Consider the following 16787-nt stretch of genomic DNA (forward strand, 5'->3'; position numbering starts at 1 on the left):
CTGCCTTTAAACTCAGCTTTAGTTATTTAGCCAACAGGAGGTCTGTTACTATATATCTAGTCTCCCACATTTTGACTTGTCTACTAACTCTTAAACATTTTGTTAGTTTGGATGCTTCATTGTAAATCCGACCCAGAGACGCTGTGAGAGAAACATTTTAACAGAACACATTCTTTAAAAAGCAAGGATGGCACCAGCATTTCATAAACAGTTTTGTTCCTGTTTTAAATCTACCCTACATGATGTTTCTTTTTTAAATCCAAGACTTTAATCAAGCTCTGCACAGAAAAAAAAATACATAATGCAATAGTAAACCTATACTGAATAGATATGTTTATATATGCCTGAAGCACAAATACTGATTTCTACCCCTTTTTAGTCATTTATTTATTTTTTACATTTACCCCTCTATTTTACTTATGGGAATACTACAACATATTTACAGCTACATCACATTTATATTGTAGAAATTTACTAAAACATTCAGACATTTAAATTCTAATTTTAATGCATTTAAGAGAATAACCTCATCTATAATTAAATCCAATTGATTTATCAAAAACTCATCACTAATTAATGGATTATCAATATTCATGACTGCACTATTACCAATGCAGTTATGAATAGTAACTCCAAAGAGCATGTGGTTGATTTTAACAAAGAATGGAAACAATTCTTAGATATGTTTCTGTATTCATGAAAACATTAAAAAGTATATATTCTGTGCTTGGCTAAATATCAAGCACAATATAAAAGTTCAAGTTTAATAATTTCTTGTGTAGCTTTATCCGTGACAGCATAAATAATGTGAACTTGACACACACACACGTCAAGCTCCTTCATATTTCATCAAGTTAATAAATAATTAGTGTAGAAGATTAAATTGTTTAAATAATATACCTTTAGCTAATTTGCCCTGCCAGCAGTTGGGTTTTATTTTGCACTCTGACATGACATGCAGCACAGCAACCATAACTAAATGAAAGAAAACTTACCAGTAGTTGTGGTGCATGCTGGTAACCATATGATTAGCTCTTGTATGGATTTATGGGGGATCATCTGCATTATGAGTAAACTGCATCTGTGCAGTAACCTGATATTTTGATAAAGTGATCCAGACTGTTTAGTGAAAAAGGTTTATTGAGTAAGAAAAAACTGCATGAATAATAAAGTGCAGTGCATGTACAGCTAACACAATATTTGGCATTTCAAGTACTCAAGGAACTGAGAAGTCAATTGCACAAAGAAAACTTTGGTACTGTAATATTTTTTCCTGGCTCAGTTTTTAAAAAAATAAAAAAATAAAATCCAAGAATATTTTAAGAAAGAAGAAAAAAGTCAGTGTGTAAACATGCTACAGTGTTCTGTTTACATTTCAAGTATATTTAAGTCAGTATTAACAAAACCACGGTAAACACTTACAGGACATTAACATTTAATACCAGAACAACCGCTGCATGTTTAAGTAGACAACGCAACAAGGTGGCATTGAAACTGCAGTACATGGGATATGAACTAGCTTACCAAGCATATCTATCAACCTCTGAACAGTAGAGAAAAACATAACTCTTTTATGAAGGCACTTTAACCCTAGTCAGGCGAAAATCCAGAGGGCACTAGTGCAGGCATTTATCAAATGCTAAGTAAGGACTAAATCCATTTGCACTTAAAGCCCCTTTAAGATGTGCACGACTTTACATTCACCTGATGGCGCCTCAACATTTTGTCAAGTTGTGCCAAAGAGCACCTGGTCAGGTTTCCGTAATGCTTACAACATCAATCTCGCCAGGTCTTTCCCACATCTTCGGGATGCAATAACATGTACATAATAGCATTTGTATCTCAACAGTTTAGTTTCAAAAGTGCATTAAGATTAAAATGTTCCTCTTTTAATCCTCTCAGCAGCACTATAAAACAAACAGAAGGACATACCGTGCAGAGAAAACTAAAAAAAATTTTTCCAACTACTCCACTAAATAAAGACGAGCATATTAAAATATGCTTGTTGCAAAAGTGGAAACATTGTGTGTATACTGTGGTTTCCTCCATCGCTGACATGTCCGATCAAACTCTCTGCGTGAACATTAACAAAATTAACTCTTAACAGTATGATATAATGATGTTTGAAAAGGGCTCAAATTACTACCACCCCCACAAATGAAGCATTTATTTTATTAGGTTTAATGACATGTACAGGGCATCAAAAGGAAAAAAAAAAACTATCAAGACATCAAACATGTTTCAGATAAATCTCCGTCCAGTTCAAAGGTCAAGCTCAAATCTAGTCATGACATCCTGTTGCAAGGTTAGGTCGATACCAGACATCTATATAAAAGACAAAAACAAACAGCAAAACAGTTTAACATGATATTTTTTACCAAAATCAAATGAAATGATACAAATGGATCACTGAAACAGATACAGAAGGTACTCACTGCTTCTCGCTTGCGACGTTCCTGCGCTCTTTTGCGGGCCAGCTCTCTTTCTTTACCTATAGACGACTGTGTCGTTAGAGGTTGCGTTTCTTTAGACCTTTGCTGTTCAACATGTTTGGGAGCATCCAAGGGACCTTCTGTGCAAATACTTCCAGGCAAACCCGAAACTTCCTTAACAGGCTGTGGGTTTTGTTCTGATTTACATGGGACTTGTAGACTAAAAGGAGAATACCTAAGTTACTGAGTTTGCTCTCTTTAAATCAATTATTATGTTTTCAGAGAAAAAAATATATATCTTGGCTTATAGCAACCAATACAGGCACTCAGTAGTTTTGGCATCTTTAAAACTTTGGCCAAAAGGCAACAACTGTATGCCAGACAACTTAATTAAATCTACATATTAATTTAAATTCACATCGAATGCTTTAACTATTAACTGTGTGAACACCTGGTCTTTTCAGGAACCTCGATCTCTTTGCTTTCATCCAACAATTTCTTTTTCAGTACTCTTTCACGAAACATCTGGAAGATCTCTTTTGAGGACTTGATTGGAGGTGGCATCACCGTCTCGCTCTGTCTTCCCAATCTCACCCAAGACTCGGTGTTTTTCACCACAATATCCTAAGCAAGGGAAATCACCATGTTTAGATACATTCACTTCAAACATTGGTGTGCATTTGTTGGCATCAACCAGCTAGGTTTTGGCCACGAAAGGGAAAAAACACAGAAAAAAGTTAAGTTGTAATAATTTAATGCCTTCTGGTGGTGGAAACACCACATTTGAAAGCATTTGCACCACTTTCTAATGAATAATGCACATAAAAAGCAGCACATCCTTGGACATTGATATAATTTCTAGCTATATCAGCACATAAAAGTGAGATAAATGATCATGACAGTTTTCTGGAGTATTAAACCAACCTTTTTGGGAATTTGGGGTTTTTCACCCTCAGCAGATTTACTCGCAGCATCAGTGTTAGGCACATTAATCAACTGGTTGTCAGGAAGATCTGCAGTGTTTCTGAAATCTGCCATAATAAAGTTAACATTTCCTAACATTATGAAGAAAACGGTAGTTTTTAAAGATGGTGATGTAATAATAAGTGATTTAAAGCGACTTACTGGGTGTTATTTCGTCTTTGGATTGCAGAGGGCTGTCTCCAAGAGGGGACAGCACTGGACCCTGCTGGAAAAGCAAAAGTTTGTTTAAAAACCAAGGTCTGCTACGCAGAGCAAGCAGAAGCTCTTGGAGCAGCCAGGTACATGAAACAGAATATTTATTTGGTAATTCTGTTTGCTTACAGTTATGTCAGTCTACCATATGATATACCTAAACGGGAAGTTCAAGCATACGCTGATCTGGACTGTTAACAAGTTCAGTTGTTCTGCATTTACAACACCATGCATTTTTTCTAATATAGGACTATGTTGGACAAATGTTTTGACAATGTAACTGTGAGCAGAAGATGAGCCTTGTATCAAAATCAAGGCAAAAATGACACCTTTTATAAGCCAACTGCTTGGGCCAGCCCGCAACTGTACTAAACAAAAATAAGATTTTAGCTTTCAACTATGACACATGGAATGGGTGGGTGCAGTTTTTTCCACGTGGCTAACTCATGCACTCAAATTATGAAGGCTCCAAATTGCTGAGAAAAAATACCCAAACAAACAAAACATATCCCTACATAATGCAATAGTAAACTGCTGCTGGGAAAGATGGCAGATTCTGCTAGACTACACGTTCTTAATAAAGGTCTCTTCATTCATTTCAGGCATGTTATTTTTTTAAATCAGCTGCTGGTACTGACGTTGGCCTGTTCATAGTAGTTGCAGCACATGCCTACACATATTTCCTAACATATGATAAAACATGTATCTAATATCTACCCCAAAAGCTGTTACAAAGCAGATTTTGTAAAAGTTGCCTTTGTGTGCAGAAATGTGCCTTTTTTGACATACCTCAAATCTTGCAGCAGCCCAGTCCAGTGGCTCTACGGGAGATCCCATGGGGGATAAAAGTGCAGACAAATCTGGACAAACAGTAAATTACAGGAATTCATTCTCAACTCATTACAATGACACAAGAAGCAGATTTCTGCACATTTATTTAAACACACGTGCTACTATTGAGTAAAACCAACTAAAGGCAAGCATGAGTATTATATTCCAAACCAGGAGCGGGGGGAGGGTAAGGAGGAGCTAGTTCTTTGTCTGGCCTACCAGGTAAATGGGTGGTGGTAAAATCAGGTAACTGTTACTGTACTTTTTATGGTGGGAAAACTGTTAGTCCTGAGAAATAAAGAATCTTGTGGAAAGATCTTTTCAAGAGGCTGGTAAATCTTTTTTTACTTTTGGACAAATGTTGCATTTGTAAAGACAAAAACATTACCTGGAGGCGATAAAGTGACTGCTTCCTTTACAGACTGCCCATTAGCAGGAAGCTGACTGGTCTTGACGGATGCTTTCGTCAAATCTGCTCCTCCCAACATCTGTTTACCAGCAGCATGTCTCACCTTTGACACAAGAAATTACAGTCTTACTTATCAATGTAACCCGCCAGCTTACATTGATCTATTGAATAAAGAAAAAAGAGAATCTTTTTACCTTTTTGTTAACCTTTTGGCAATGGTCTTTAGATTCCCGCTTCCTCTTTTTCAGCACTGAAAAACATTGACAATAATAACTCATTTTGTGCCATAAATTGGAAAAACAAGACACCGTAAAATTTATAACAATTTGCTTTTCACACAACCTTCAAGAAAAGCTAAATAGTTCCAAGTGTTAATTAATTATTCATTTTTTCACCTGGACTTTTAAGCAGGTGGTTGCCCAAATAGGGTTAATGAAGTTTCGCTAGCTGGTATTTAATGATGTGCTACGTGATCGCTAGCGACACAGCTATGTTAGCATAACATAAACACAGTAAAGCTGGAGAATGAACGCTAACTTTTTCCCACTCGATAAAAGTTAACGTGAGGGTTCCCGATGGTAAGGGACAAATGCAGTCGCATGGCAGGATGCTGTAAACGGACCAAACTTCAGTCAGGAGAACAAATGAGATAATCCATCTGCAATACGAGGTTAGTCATTAATATACTGCTGCATGGGCTGGGCTGTAGTTACATCGTAAGGTTTTAAAAACGGAGCTTTGAAATGAATAGCGGTAATAAAAAGCGAGAGAGGCTGACAGTGATCACTGACTGTTTTTAGGGGCTTTTTGAGATTAAAAAGAACAAGATACAAAGCATTAAAACGTGTTAAACAGCCTTATTAAACGCAGGGTAGTTTGGGCCCAGAAGCAGGATTCATCATGTCATCATTTAAAGACCGGATACCTAAAAAAAAAAGTAGCTGGTAAGCATATGATTAGATTTTTTACTTCTTTAATTTAGGCTACAGCCTCTTAAAGTTTCCTGTTCAAACATCATGAAAAACAAGCTATTTGAGATATCTTGGCAGCATAAAATAAGAATAGTTTGTTACATAAGCTCTCATTTATTTTTTCCTTAAAAAAAAAAAAGAGAGAGAAAAAAAGCAATAAGACCCTGTCATCAGAGAGAGCACACATGCCTGACTGCACCAATCGCCCATCAGAGATGCCGTTTTTCAGCCTCGCATAAATTTACTTTATGAGTTATGCTTTTTCTGTTTAATGGCACCACTATTCTGTGACACACTTCAGTGCCTACTAAAACAATGAAAAAAATACCCCCCCAAAAGACCGAGACTTTACTGCAGCTGTCATTGGTACAAACATGCAGGACTCATCCATGTCAACAGATTACAAAAAGGTGTGTATGAAATGTAAAAAAAAGAAAAGAGACCTTAATAATTGAATAAATAAATAAAACAAATTAATGAAAAAAGGCACCCATGTAAGAAAGAAGGGGAAAAAGAGATGGAGAAGCTGAAGACAGCACCAGACCTGATTCAGTGTCCCTGGTATCACAGGCGGTAGAAAGACTACTCGAGCTGCTGCTGTCGGATGAGCTGCTGCTGTCGGATGAGCTGCTGCTGTCGGATGAGCTGCTGCTGTCGGATGAGCTGCTGCTGCTGCTCCCACTTGAGGAGCAGCTGAGACCAGGAGAGGCCACGACTTGAGCTGTTAACACAAGACTGACATTTTTACACTGTCTCACACGTGGAAGTACCATTGCAACAAATCTGTTTCTTACCTGATGACCTCTTTTTACCAGTTAAGTGCTGGTCTTTGCCGACAGTCTGAGACGTTCCGCCATCCTTCAGTTTTGCAGTCTGCATTGCTCCTGTGGGCTTGGGTCTTTTTTCTGAGAAGCACGACATACAGGTCATCAACAACAGAATTGAAAAATTATGTTTCTATTTAACATAACATTGTTTTTATTGTTTAATTATTTTGCTGTAAATACTATAATTTTATCAGTTTGTGTTGATAAGTAGAAACATATCAGTATAATTCCCATTATTTTCCAGACTGGACAGACTTTTTTTTTTTTAAACCTACTCTTCAGCCATTTTTGAAAAACTCATGCTAGATACATTTGTGGAGCAGAATTTTGGTTTGTAACTACTGAGAATATCTTATAATATAAATATTCATTTAGTGCAGCGGTCTCCAACCCCCGGGCCACGGACCGGAGTCGTTTGGTACCGGGCCGCGAGAGTTGAGGCTCGGGTGTGAAATGTATGTTTTTCAGGGTTTTTATCGTTAACTCGGTCTTCCTGGGTCTTTTCACGTGTGTTATGAATAAATCGTATTTTTTTCTGTATCGGTGCTAGTTTTATTTTGTTGTATTTATCCGCGACACCTTAAAAGCCGGAGTTTATTTATGCTACATGATTCCATACATTTTGACTCATATTTTTGATGTCTTCAGCGTGTATTTAAAAGGCAGAAAGTAGTAAAAATAAACAAAAGCCATTAAATGAGTTGTTGTGTTGTGTCCAAACCTTTGACTTGTACTGTATGTATAAAGACAAGCATATACTAAACCTAATATTTCTTTTTACCATTACTGGACAGATTTTGACTGCTTGACCTGATAAGCAAGCACTGTCACTGTAAAGAGACTTCAAGTTTAGCAGACCAACTTGTATTTTCTGATTAAGTCACGCTGTACTTACTGGTTACATTCTTGATGGATTTAGTCAGACACTCTGCGACGAACCTCTGCAGAGCTCGCAGTGTGGAAGGCTTGAGCATGTCAAAGTCAACTTCAATCTCCTCCAGAGTAGAATCTCGCAGACAAGACTCCCTGGTGTGGATGATTTTCACCAACTTGCCCAGTTTGTCACCAGGCAGCTTGTTGATGTCCAGTTTTAACTGTTTCTTCTCCTGGTAAGTAATTGGTGCCAATGGGGCTGAACCCTCATCTTCCATGGATTCACAGAGATTAGGAGGTCTGGTTTCTTTCCTATACATATGAAATATTTATGTTTAGTTTATATAGTAGCATACACAGCCCAACAGTTTATGTTAGGTAAAAAATACAAAAATATTGATTGATTAAGTGGGGTTCACTTACAAGGAAGAGCTCCTGCTGGTTGCGATTCTTTCAACAACAGATTTGTATTTAAAGGATTTGTTCTTTAGTTGAGCTATATCCTTTTCCCTTGATCTCTTTTCCTTCTTCAGCTTTTCTCTCTTGCTTGATTTCATCATGGGATCCTGGACAAACTTCTTCAGCTGATCACTGACAGCCTTCAACTGAAAAGCGAGCCATTTAAGTTAAGTATAGAGCACTGAAGTAATTTATTTCTCAAAGCTTGCTTGTTACTGTGTGCGCAATACTGACCTGATCCTCCAGATTGGCAAGCTGAATGGCTATCTCTTCTGATGAAAATTCTTCCTCAGATGATGAGCTTTTGCTGTCAGAACTTTCTGAAGTTGACAGACTTCCATTTCGGTTTCCTTTTCCCTTTTCTTGCTGATGTAATGTCTGACAGGACTCTGCTTCACGGGGAAGCTTCAGATACCGGGCCTCAAAAACTTCCTGTTAAAACAAAATATTTTTGCAGTATTGTTAGCAATTACACCAACTGTAATTCTTCAACTGACATAGGTTAGTCTATACAACTGTTACAGGGGCATGTCAAAGCAAGTTTTATTTGAAGGCCTTTTGTTTTGTTTTTTTGGGGGGATGATTAGTGGCAAAAATGCTCCATCATGCACAAAGAAATTGTAAACCACCCCTATTGTACAAAAATTGCTCATAATCACAGGATAGTTAGACAAGCAAAGACACTTTCCTCCTAAAAGTCCACACTAGTTTTTTTTTTACATTTTGCAGCTGCAACTAAGTGAAAAACTATTTATCTGGGGGGGTTTTAGAGTTCAATTTAAACTGGTTCAAAAGGTGTATGTGTGGAACAAGTTACTGCTAAGACGCACTCTAACATATAATAAGCATGCTGTTGTTGTGCTTCTGTTTAGTGTCTTGTAGATGTGGCTCATGATGATACAACACTGTAAATGGTTTCAAATCATATAACACTTGTTAACTGCAATGTTCTTAGAAGTTAGCAAACAGCAGATAAATCACTTAAGTGGGAATCTGCTCAGGAGGAGGAGGAGATTTCAAGTTTAGCACCTAAAACACATTTGCTTTTTAGGCCCAGAGCCCCATCCCCGGAGGAAGCAACCAGCAGCAATTTGGCAACCAGGGATAACAGGAAGCCGATGCCATTTTGCAAGCTGAGGTGTGCGGGTACAACTTTAAGGCATGTAATTAAAAGACATATCAACTAGTGACCAACAATAAGCAACCAACCAATGTCGGACAAGTGAATTTCATTCGATGTGAATGCGGCTTTAAGGACATGCAAAATGCATGTGAAGGTAAACATAAAACATAACTTACATTTAAATATTGTCCTACTGATTTAAGAAATCAATAAATTGATAAACTGTACCTGAAGTTTTCTTGCCATGTGTACCACCTCATTTGAAGGTGGATTGTATTTGTAACAGTTGGAGAACATCAAGCGAACATCGGCAGCAAATACTTTTGCTTTTCCGTACTCTCGTTGATCCATCTTTTTCTGAGGAAGTAACCTTTTTGTTGAGAAAACTGATCTACCATATACTGAAAATCACATTACATGCTTCAGTTAATCAGCTCAGACATTTTACCTTGATAGTACTCAGGTCCATGGGATGCTTGATGATATCATGGTAGTCATCCAAACCCAAAGCAACCGCATCAACTGGCACATAAAAGGGCCATGCATATGCAGAGTGCCTCTTTGAGAGCAGCTCCTTCAGGATATCATTGCAGCATGTGAGCTGCTCAGACAGTCTGACCTTCTTGGCCTCAAAGAGAGGCAAGTCTTTCTTAGGACGCTTGATGGGCCTTCCACTGCCTCTGTGGGAGATCAGCGTACAAGGTGCTGAATGTTCAGCAGGGGAGACTTCATTGCTGGTGATCACTGAGGTGGTGATGAGGTCTGCTTTCCGCTTGAGACCTTTTTTGCTCTAGATATTAAAAAAGGAAAAAAAAGCAGTGGGACACAAATAACAAAACTGACATTTAAAATTTGGTTTTAAGGCACAAAAACAATCAGTAATAAATATGATTAAGAACTTTTGACATCATTCGTTAATGATGATCATCTATATGCGATGATGCACTTACTATACTAAATGCATGCACTGTTTGAGGTCTTTGGTTAGACAATCGCATAAGGAACCGTTACTAGTACATCTAAGTTTATGTAAAACGTTTATCTCACATTTTACTTAAATAGAACATTGCATGATTTTATGTATATTCTGAAAGTTGCTTGCAAACCATTTCAGTGCTTAGTGTTGAGTCAGTTTGTGCAGAGAGCTGGATGGGTAGGCTCGACTGAGGGACATCTGGAGGAATGACTGTCACAGTCTGCTGAAGAACAACCTCTGACATGAGGGATCGGTGCTTTAATGCATCTGAATCACAGGTGATAAAGTTAAACATGAACAAAATTTTATACGGTGAACAAAATCAGTGCAATTTTAATATCTTCCTGTGGTAACATCGTAATATCATTTTTGAAGTTTCTCTTTCTCATTTAAAATTTTACAAAAATTATAAGACAGGACAAAATGACCCTGCATTACTAGTTAGGGGCATGCAACATACCTGCATTAGAGTGTTTCCCTTTTTGTAGGTCCTTTGTAGTGACTTCTACCACAAACTCTTCCTGAGGCATTTTAGAAAGTTTCTGCAGAAAAAGCTTTTTGAGGGTTTTTGCCATAAAAACAATATCATCCCCAGGCTGTGGAAAGACAAATGATGCATTAAATAGGAAAAAAAGGCAAATGTGCTTTTGTGACAGTTTAAACTGCTGAGATGCATTCCAATACTGTTAAGCACCAAAAGTTACACAAAACAAAAGTGTGACTTTGTTATTTTTTTGTCCAACTTTTTTTCATCGTAGGACTACTTTTGATTTTTGTACATCTTGCTTCTGTGAAGGAATATGAAATGTGCTTTTGTGGTTACATTTTGGTATCATACAGCAACATAACTATTATCATCTTACCTGGTTGTACACATAGCAGTTGGTGAACATAGTATTGAAGTCTTCTATGCAGTCAACTGCTTGCCAGTAGAAACTATTCTTTAGCCTCTTCTTAATGGTGCCAAGATCCATTGGATTTGTAATAATTGTATAATAATCCTGAAGACAAAGACATGAACATGAAAACATGCCTTTCTGAAGTGTGGCTCATGAAGACAGTTTTAGGTTCAAACATTAAATACACATGACTGCAGTCTTACTGCAGTGCTACAACTACAATTTTACTACTTACTGGGAGACACAGTGCCACTGCATCCACTGGCCGATGAAAAGGCCATGAGTATTGATGCCTCCATAAAGCTTGGAGCACCACCTTCTCCAGATATTGTAGCTGATTGGTTACACGTCCAGGCCTCTTGGAATTTATGACCTCTGGTGGAGGGGGATTTCCACTCACAGGGGGGCCGACGTTCACTTCAGCCATTGCGATATCCAAATTGCATGCAGGGGGAAAGCCACCTGGAAATTGCTTTGCAGAAACTCGATGCTCGTAGCGCGTTTTCCTACATGTCAAGTGAAAAAAGGAAAGCATCTGCTGATTAAACCAACAATAATATAACAAAACTACTTTACTACAAGAATGCCGCAAACTAGTCTCTCGACCCCCTAAATTCTTAAAAATTTATATTGAGCATTAATATTCCCCGTGACTGCTATAGCATTCATATTCTTGATATAAAATTGAATACTTAAATGTCAGATACATATAGGTAAAATTAAGTATTGAACATGTCACCAGTTTTCTAAGTAAATATATTTCGAAAGATGCTATTTACATGAAATTCCCCCAAGATGTCAGTAACAATCCATCCATTTCACACGTGCAAAGAAGTCAAACCATAAATATCCATAAATTATGTGTAATAATGAGAAATGACACAGGGAAAAGTATTGAACACATGAAGAAAGAGAGGTGCAAACGGGTATGGACGTCATGACCCAAGCTGAAATCTATCAGCAATTAGAAAGCAAGCCTGCCTCTTTATCAGCTGATATTAATTTGCAGTCCCAACTGAAGGCCTATAAAAAGAGGTTTCATTACCAAGGTATCACACAGCCAATAAATAATATAAAAAAAAAGAAAAAAAAGAAGTAGTAGTAGTAGTAGTAGTAGTAGTAGTAGTAGTTGTAGGTGTAGGTGTAGGTGTAGTCGTTACACAAGAAACATCCCTTGATATGTAAAACTATTGATCGCACTTAAGACCTTTGCAACCTTGTTTTTGCAAAACATACTGATGGCATTGTTTACAAAAGAATTTCTAAATTAATGAAGGTTCTAGTAAGCAACGTTGTGGCCATAATCTGGAAGTGGAAAGAACACCATTTCAACATGAACCAGCCACAACCAGGTGTTCTTGGCAAGATTTTAGACAGAGGAGTGAAAAGAACTATCAGCTGTCCAAGAGCCAAGGACCACTTGTGAAAAGACCTGGAATCAGCAGGTACAATGGTTCTGAAGAAAACAGTAAGTAATGAAACGAACTGCCATGGCCTGTATGTGCATTTACCATGGAAGACTCTATTGTATGATGAAGCACTTTTAAATTTTGCTGAACAATATTTATACAAGCTTGTGAAATACTGGGGCAATATAGTGTGGTCAGATGAGACCAAAATTGAACTCTTTGGATGCCACAATACACGCCATGTTTGGAGGTCAAAGGGAACTTTCTATTAGCCCAAAACACCAATAGTGAAATCTGGAGGTGGGAATATCATGGTGTGGGGCTGTTGGATGGAAAAAATTACCAAGACATTTTTAATTAAAATCTGTTTCCATCTACCAGGATGATGAAACTGAAACAAGGGTGGACATTTCAGCAAGACAGTGATACCAAATGCAGAGCCAAGGAAACTCAATTGGTTTAAGGAAAGAAAATTAAGCTGCTTGGACGGCCAAGCCAATCACTCGACCTGAATCCAAATCTATGGAAAGAACTAAAGGTCAGAGTTCAAAGCAGGGGCCCAGGGAAACCTGCAGGATTTAACGACTGTGTGGAAGAACAGCCCCCCCTTTTTTTGTAAAAAGTATCAAACAAATGAAGTTTTCAAAAAAATTTCATTAAGTGTGTTCAATACTTTTCCCTGCGTCATTTCTCATTTTTACACATAATTTATGGACATTCATGGTTGGATTTCTTTGCATGTATGGACTGGATGTGTTGCAAATTTCTGGTGAGAATTTCATGTCAATAGCACCTTTAGATATATCTTTATTTAGAAATTTGATGACGTGTTTGATACTTAATTTACCCACTGTATGAAAAAAAAAAAAAAAAAAAAAAAGGTAAAGCTGGAAAGGATGAATCTTTTGTCTCTTAAAAAACCTTAATATCAATAAATGAGTCTAACAACTATAGTCTCTTCAGCAGAAAATGAGTACATACAAACACTTCTTAGATTTATAGCAGAATCAAAACAGAAAATAAATATTAAAAAACAACAACAAATAACTCTTTAAGAATGGAAGCTTAGGAGAGGCTCATTTGTGCTAGACACATGTAATACTGCCATCTACAGCATCTCTCCAAAACTGCTCCAGTGCACATTTTACTTCAGATGAGGCAGCAGTATGTCTGCATCCTTTAAGTACACTATGTGGGTCTGATACGTTGGGGTATTGTTACCCATCCTTTTCAATCATACATTAATGAGCATTCTAAATAGTTAAACATACACTGGATTACTGGAAACGGTCTTATTAATCACTTAGTTGCGGTCTCCTTTTAGTGCTGGCTGCCAGCAGTTATTCAGGGCCTGTTCAAGTTATTCAGTGTGACACTGAATTCAACTCTAAAAAGAGGATAATGGTTTCTACAAACATATGTACCATAAGTGAATTTGTCCCCTCAATGTGCTTGGGAAAGTAATTTGTAAATGTGGTGACTAAAGATCTGTGTAATGATGATGATGTACAGATTCACAGTTGTAAACTGTGTGCTGAAGGAAATATGTTGGATTGCAAATTATACATGTATAGGTGATAGGATTCTGGATTTTGCTCATGTTTGCAAGCTAAGTATTTCTCTCCTGACCTCCTTTGTAGATAATAATGATGATTTGAACCAAACACCCAACACTCCATCAGCATTTCTGATGAGGCAGTAGATGGATCAACAGAAGATCCAGATGTATCTCTGAGAAATAATTTAATTGCATGATTTTCAGATACCATTTATCTGCAGTAGATTAAAATTTTTTAAGGCATTCACACCTTTTGTTCTTTACTGGTTTTATTTTCTCTGACACACCAGATGCCAAGTTATCAGCCAACAGATCACTGGGAATTACCTAGTTTGATTCCTGGTCAACCTGTGTTACTTTTTTTCATAGATTAAAGTGAAGAAATTTGAACAGGGCATCTTTTTGCAGCAGGCTGCAAGTAAGAAGGTGAGTAAAGATACAATTCATCACTTAAGTAAGGTGCCTTATTTATGCTTAAATGATTCATAGGTCGATGTTATAACAAAAAAATCCCCTAAAAATGGCCAGGTACAAGAATTGTACTGAAATTGAGTTAAAAGACAGCCAATGTCCATAGAAATACTTTGAAAGGCCTTCGGAAAGCCTGGAGAGCTATTGCTGAATACAAAGAAAGTCTGTGTGCATGGAGTAAAAGATCGACAAATTAGGGGCAACTCACGACTTATGCACAGTACTAGGCATCAGTATCGTAAATTTAAATTAAATATTTAATATTAACTATGTATTATTTCTCTACCGATTAAAGTGCTTCACGTCACCTGCTTTTAAGCAACGAGCAGCCAAGATCTTGGAGAGATGCACAGGAGTGCGTCTCTCGCCCTCTCTGTCAAACCAATAAATGCCAGGCACATTTAAAAAAAACCAGCTTCAGCCACGCCCACCGGTTAGTCCGCCTGCCTGCTAACGTTACCAACAGTCGGTGTACTATACCAAATAAAATAACCACAGTTGCCGCGTACTAACGGAGCAATTTAAGTAGCAGCATTTTGTATTTTATGCACTAACAACCTTGATAATGTGCTAATGCTCCCGGATGAGTTTGGTCGTCAGCGCTAGAAAGTTAAACGCTTTGTATTTTTCATCTCTGCACATTTTAGCAGTTGAATCTTGCACAAAAAAAACCTTAACAGCTAGTCTGTAAATTATTTTCTTCTTTTTAACGCAAGTCGCTTTAGACAAACTTTTAACGCGGCTAAGCGCGCTAATAACCGAAGTGTTTAGAAGCGGTCACGTTTCATTGGTCTTCCTATCAGTTTGATGACTTTTATATAAGTCCAACATATTGGGAAATAAAATTCACCAACCACCATAATACAAGTTTGCTCTGGTTATCATCACCACTACCTTAGTCGTCGTCTTTGTCGTGCTAACAAACATTACCTTACGAGATTTCGCGGAATCCTGCGTTCAACTCTTCGGTAGTGGACGTTTCTAAGGCAACCACTTCATATTTATACACCTCTGCTCAAGACTCCAGACTTGATTGGCCTACATTCTACCTACCTACCCGTGTTTTTCTTTGAAATAGTTTTAAAAAATGCCATTAAAATCACCGTCACACAGCCTCCTGCAAAGTGTTTAGCTAACTGTTTTTCTCTTTAAACCATGAGTTACAGATTTATGTTGAGCGTTCCCAACAAAATGGTAACTCGATAACATCCCAGTACATTATCGGTTGCTTCCGCTGTGCAACTCCTGCAAATAATAATGCCACTCGCCTGGTTTGTGAGCCTGCGAAAGCAGGCTGCGGACTTGTGGTAACTGTTGGGGGAAACGTGCCTGTGGCTCACCGGGAACACAAAACTGGGATCTGGGCGGAGCGATGAGTTTACGGGCTGACTCAGAAACGGAAAATTTGCATTCATTAAACAGAACTAAGCTACAAAACAATTCTCAGCAGCGAACATCCCTTGTGTTACGTCTACTTGATTTATTAAGCGATTTTGTCTATCGTCTTCGTGTTTTTTTTTAAAAAGTATATTTATAAGAAAAACAATTTGAATTACGCGCCTTTACTCAAAGTTTTCATTAAATTTTTTTGTACTTTTGAAAATGCAACGAGACATTATAATTTCTAATCAATAGTAAACAGTTTTAAGGGCTTTTCTTAGTTGTGAAAGGAAAGTGGAAAATATTAGAGGGCTTGAGGTGAATGTGACTTTTACAAGGATCACCTGAAGCAGACATAATTTTACTTCCTGCGAAATAGAAACAGGCCTTGAATTTAAGTTGAAGTTGAGTTAACATTTAAAAATAACAAAATTGGTGTTAATAAGTACGAACAATTAAAATAAAACAAGACTTCAATGAGTTTGAGTGTGTCTATGCAGTGACAATAAAATTGCCAGGACTGGGTCAAATTTCTTCATTGTGTAATGCTATTTAATACAAATTTGTCCAGAATTCACCAAACACCCCCCCTTTAAATATTTCCAATCTTGTGTTTAAAATGAGTTTGTGCCAAATGAAATGCTGGAATCTAATTACCCCTATTAAAAGGTGGAGGCTGTAGGCTACTATACCACAACAAGTGGATTGCTGCTTCTTTGGTGGAATTTCTTCTTCCTGCTGCTGCTCTTTTTAATGAAAGGAGAACTTTGCTCTTATAATTCAAGTGGTGCATGTTTTAAATTTTCAATTATTTCATTAATTAATTTACTGGCAATATTATTTCTAATTATTCTTTTCCTTATTATTGAACCTGAATGGTCAACTCAGTGCTTTTAGGTATGTAGACATGGTGAAGATGACCTGCTGAAGTTCAAACTGAGCATCAGAATGGGGAAGAAAGGTGATTTAAGTGACTTTAAACATGCATGATTG

The 16787-nt window shown here is 37.4% G+C and overlaps 1 protein-coding gene across 2 annotated transcripts; it reads right to left on the reverse strand.

Annotated features, from left to right (window-relative positions):
* Positions 1-1136: 1136 nt before the first annotated feature.
* brdt (bromodomain, testis-specific) lies at positions 1137-15622 on the reverse strand. 2 transcript variants are annotated; one of them, XM_084922393.1, is made up of 20 exons: positions 15345-15622; positions 11212-11482; positions 10941-11078; positions 10538-10673; positions 10208-10344; positions 9550-9891; positions 9330-9458; positions 8213-8410; positions 7943-8124; positions 7542-7831; positions 6614-6724; positions 6364-6540; positions 5043-5098; positions 4828-4951; positions 4398-4468; positions 3558-3618; positions 3357-3463; positions 2884-3056; positions 2436-2652; positions 1137-2325 (listed from the first exon to the last, which is right to left on the reverse strand). In XM_084922393.1, the coding sequence occupies exons 2-20, from the start codon at positions 11401-11403 to the stop codon at positions 2263-2265; spliced, it is 2904 nt and encodes a 967-aa protein (XP_084778519.1). In that variant the 5' UTR covers positions 11404-11482; positions 15345-15622; the 3' UTR covers positions 1137-2262. The 2 variants fall into 2 exon arrangements, with proteins under 2 accessions (XP_084778519.1, XP_084778518.1); XM_084922392.1 differs by having other exon boundaries at positions 3558-3621.
* Between the last annotated feature and the right edge of the window lie 1165 nt (positions 15623-16787).

This window comes from Perissodus microlepis, chromosome 23 (genome assembly GCF_051167445.1).
Source record: "Perissodus microlepis isolate ML-2025 ecotype Zambia chromosome 23, ASM5116744v1, whole genome shotgun sequence".
In the NCBI taxonomy this organism is placed as follows: Eukaryota; Metazoa; Chordata; class Actinopteri; order Cichliformes; family Cichlidae; genus Perissodus; species Perissodus microlepis.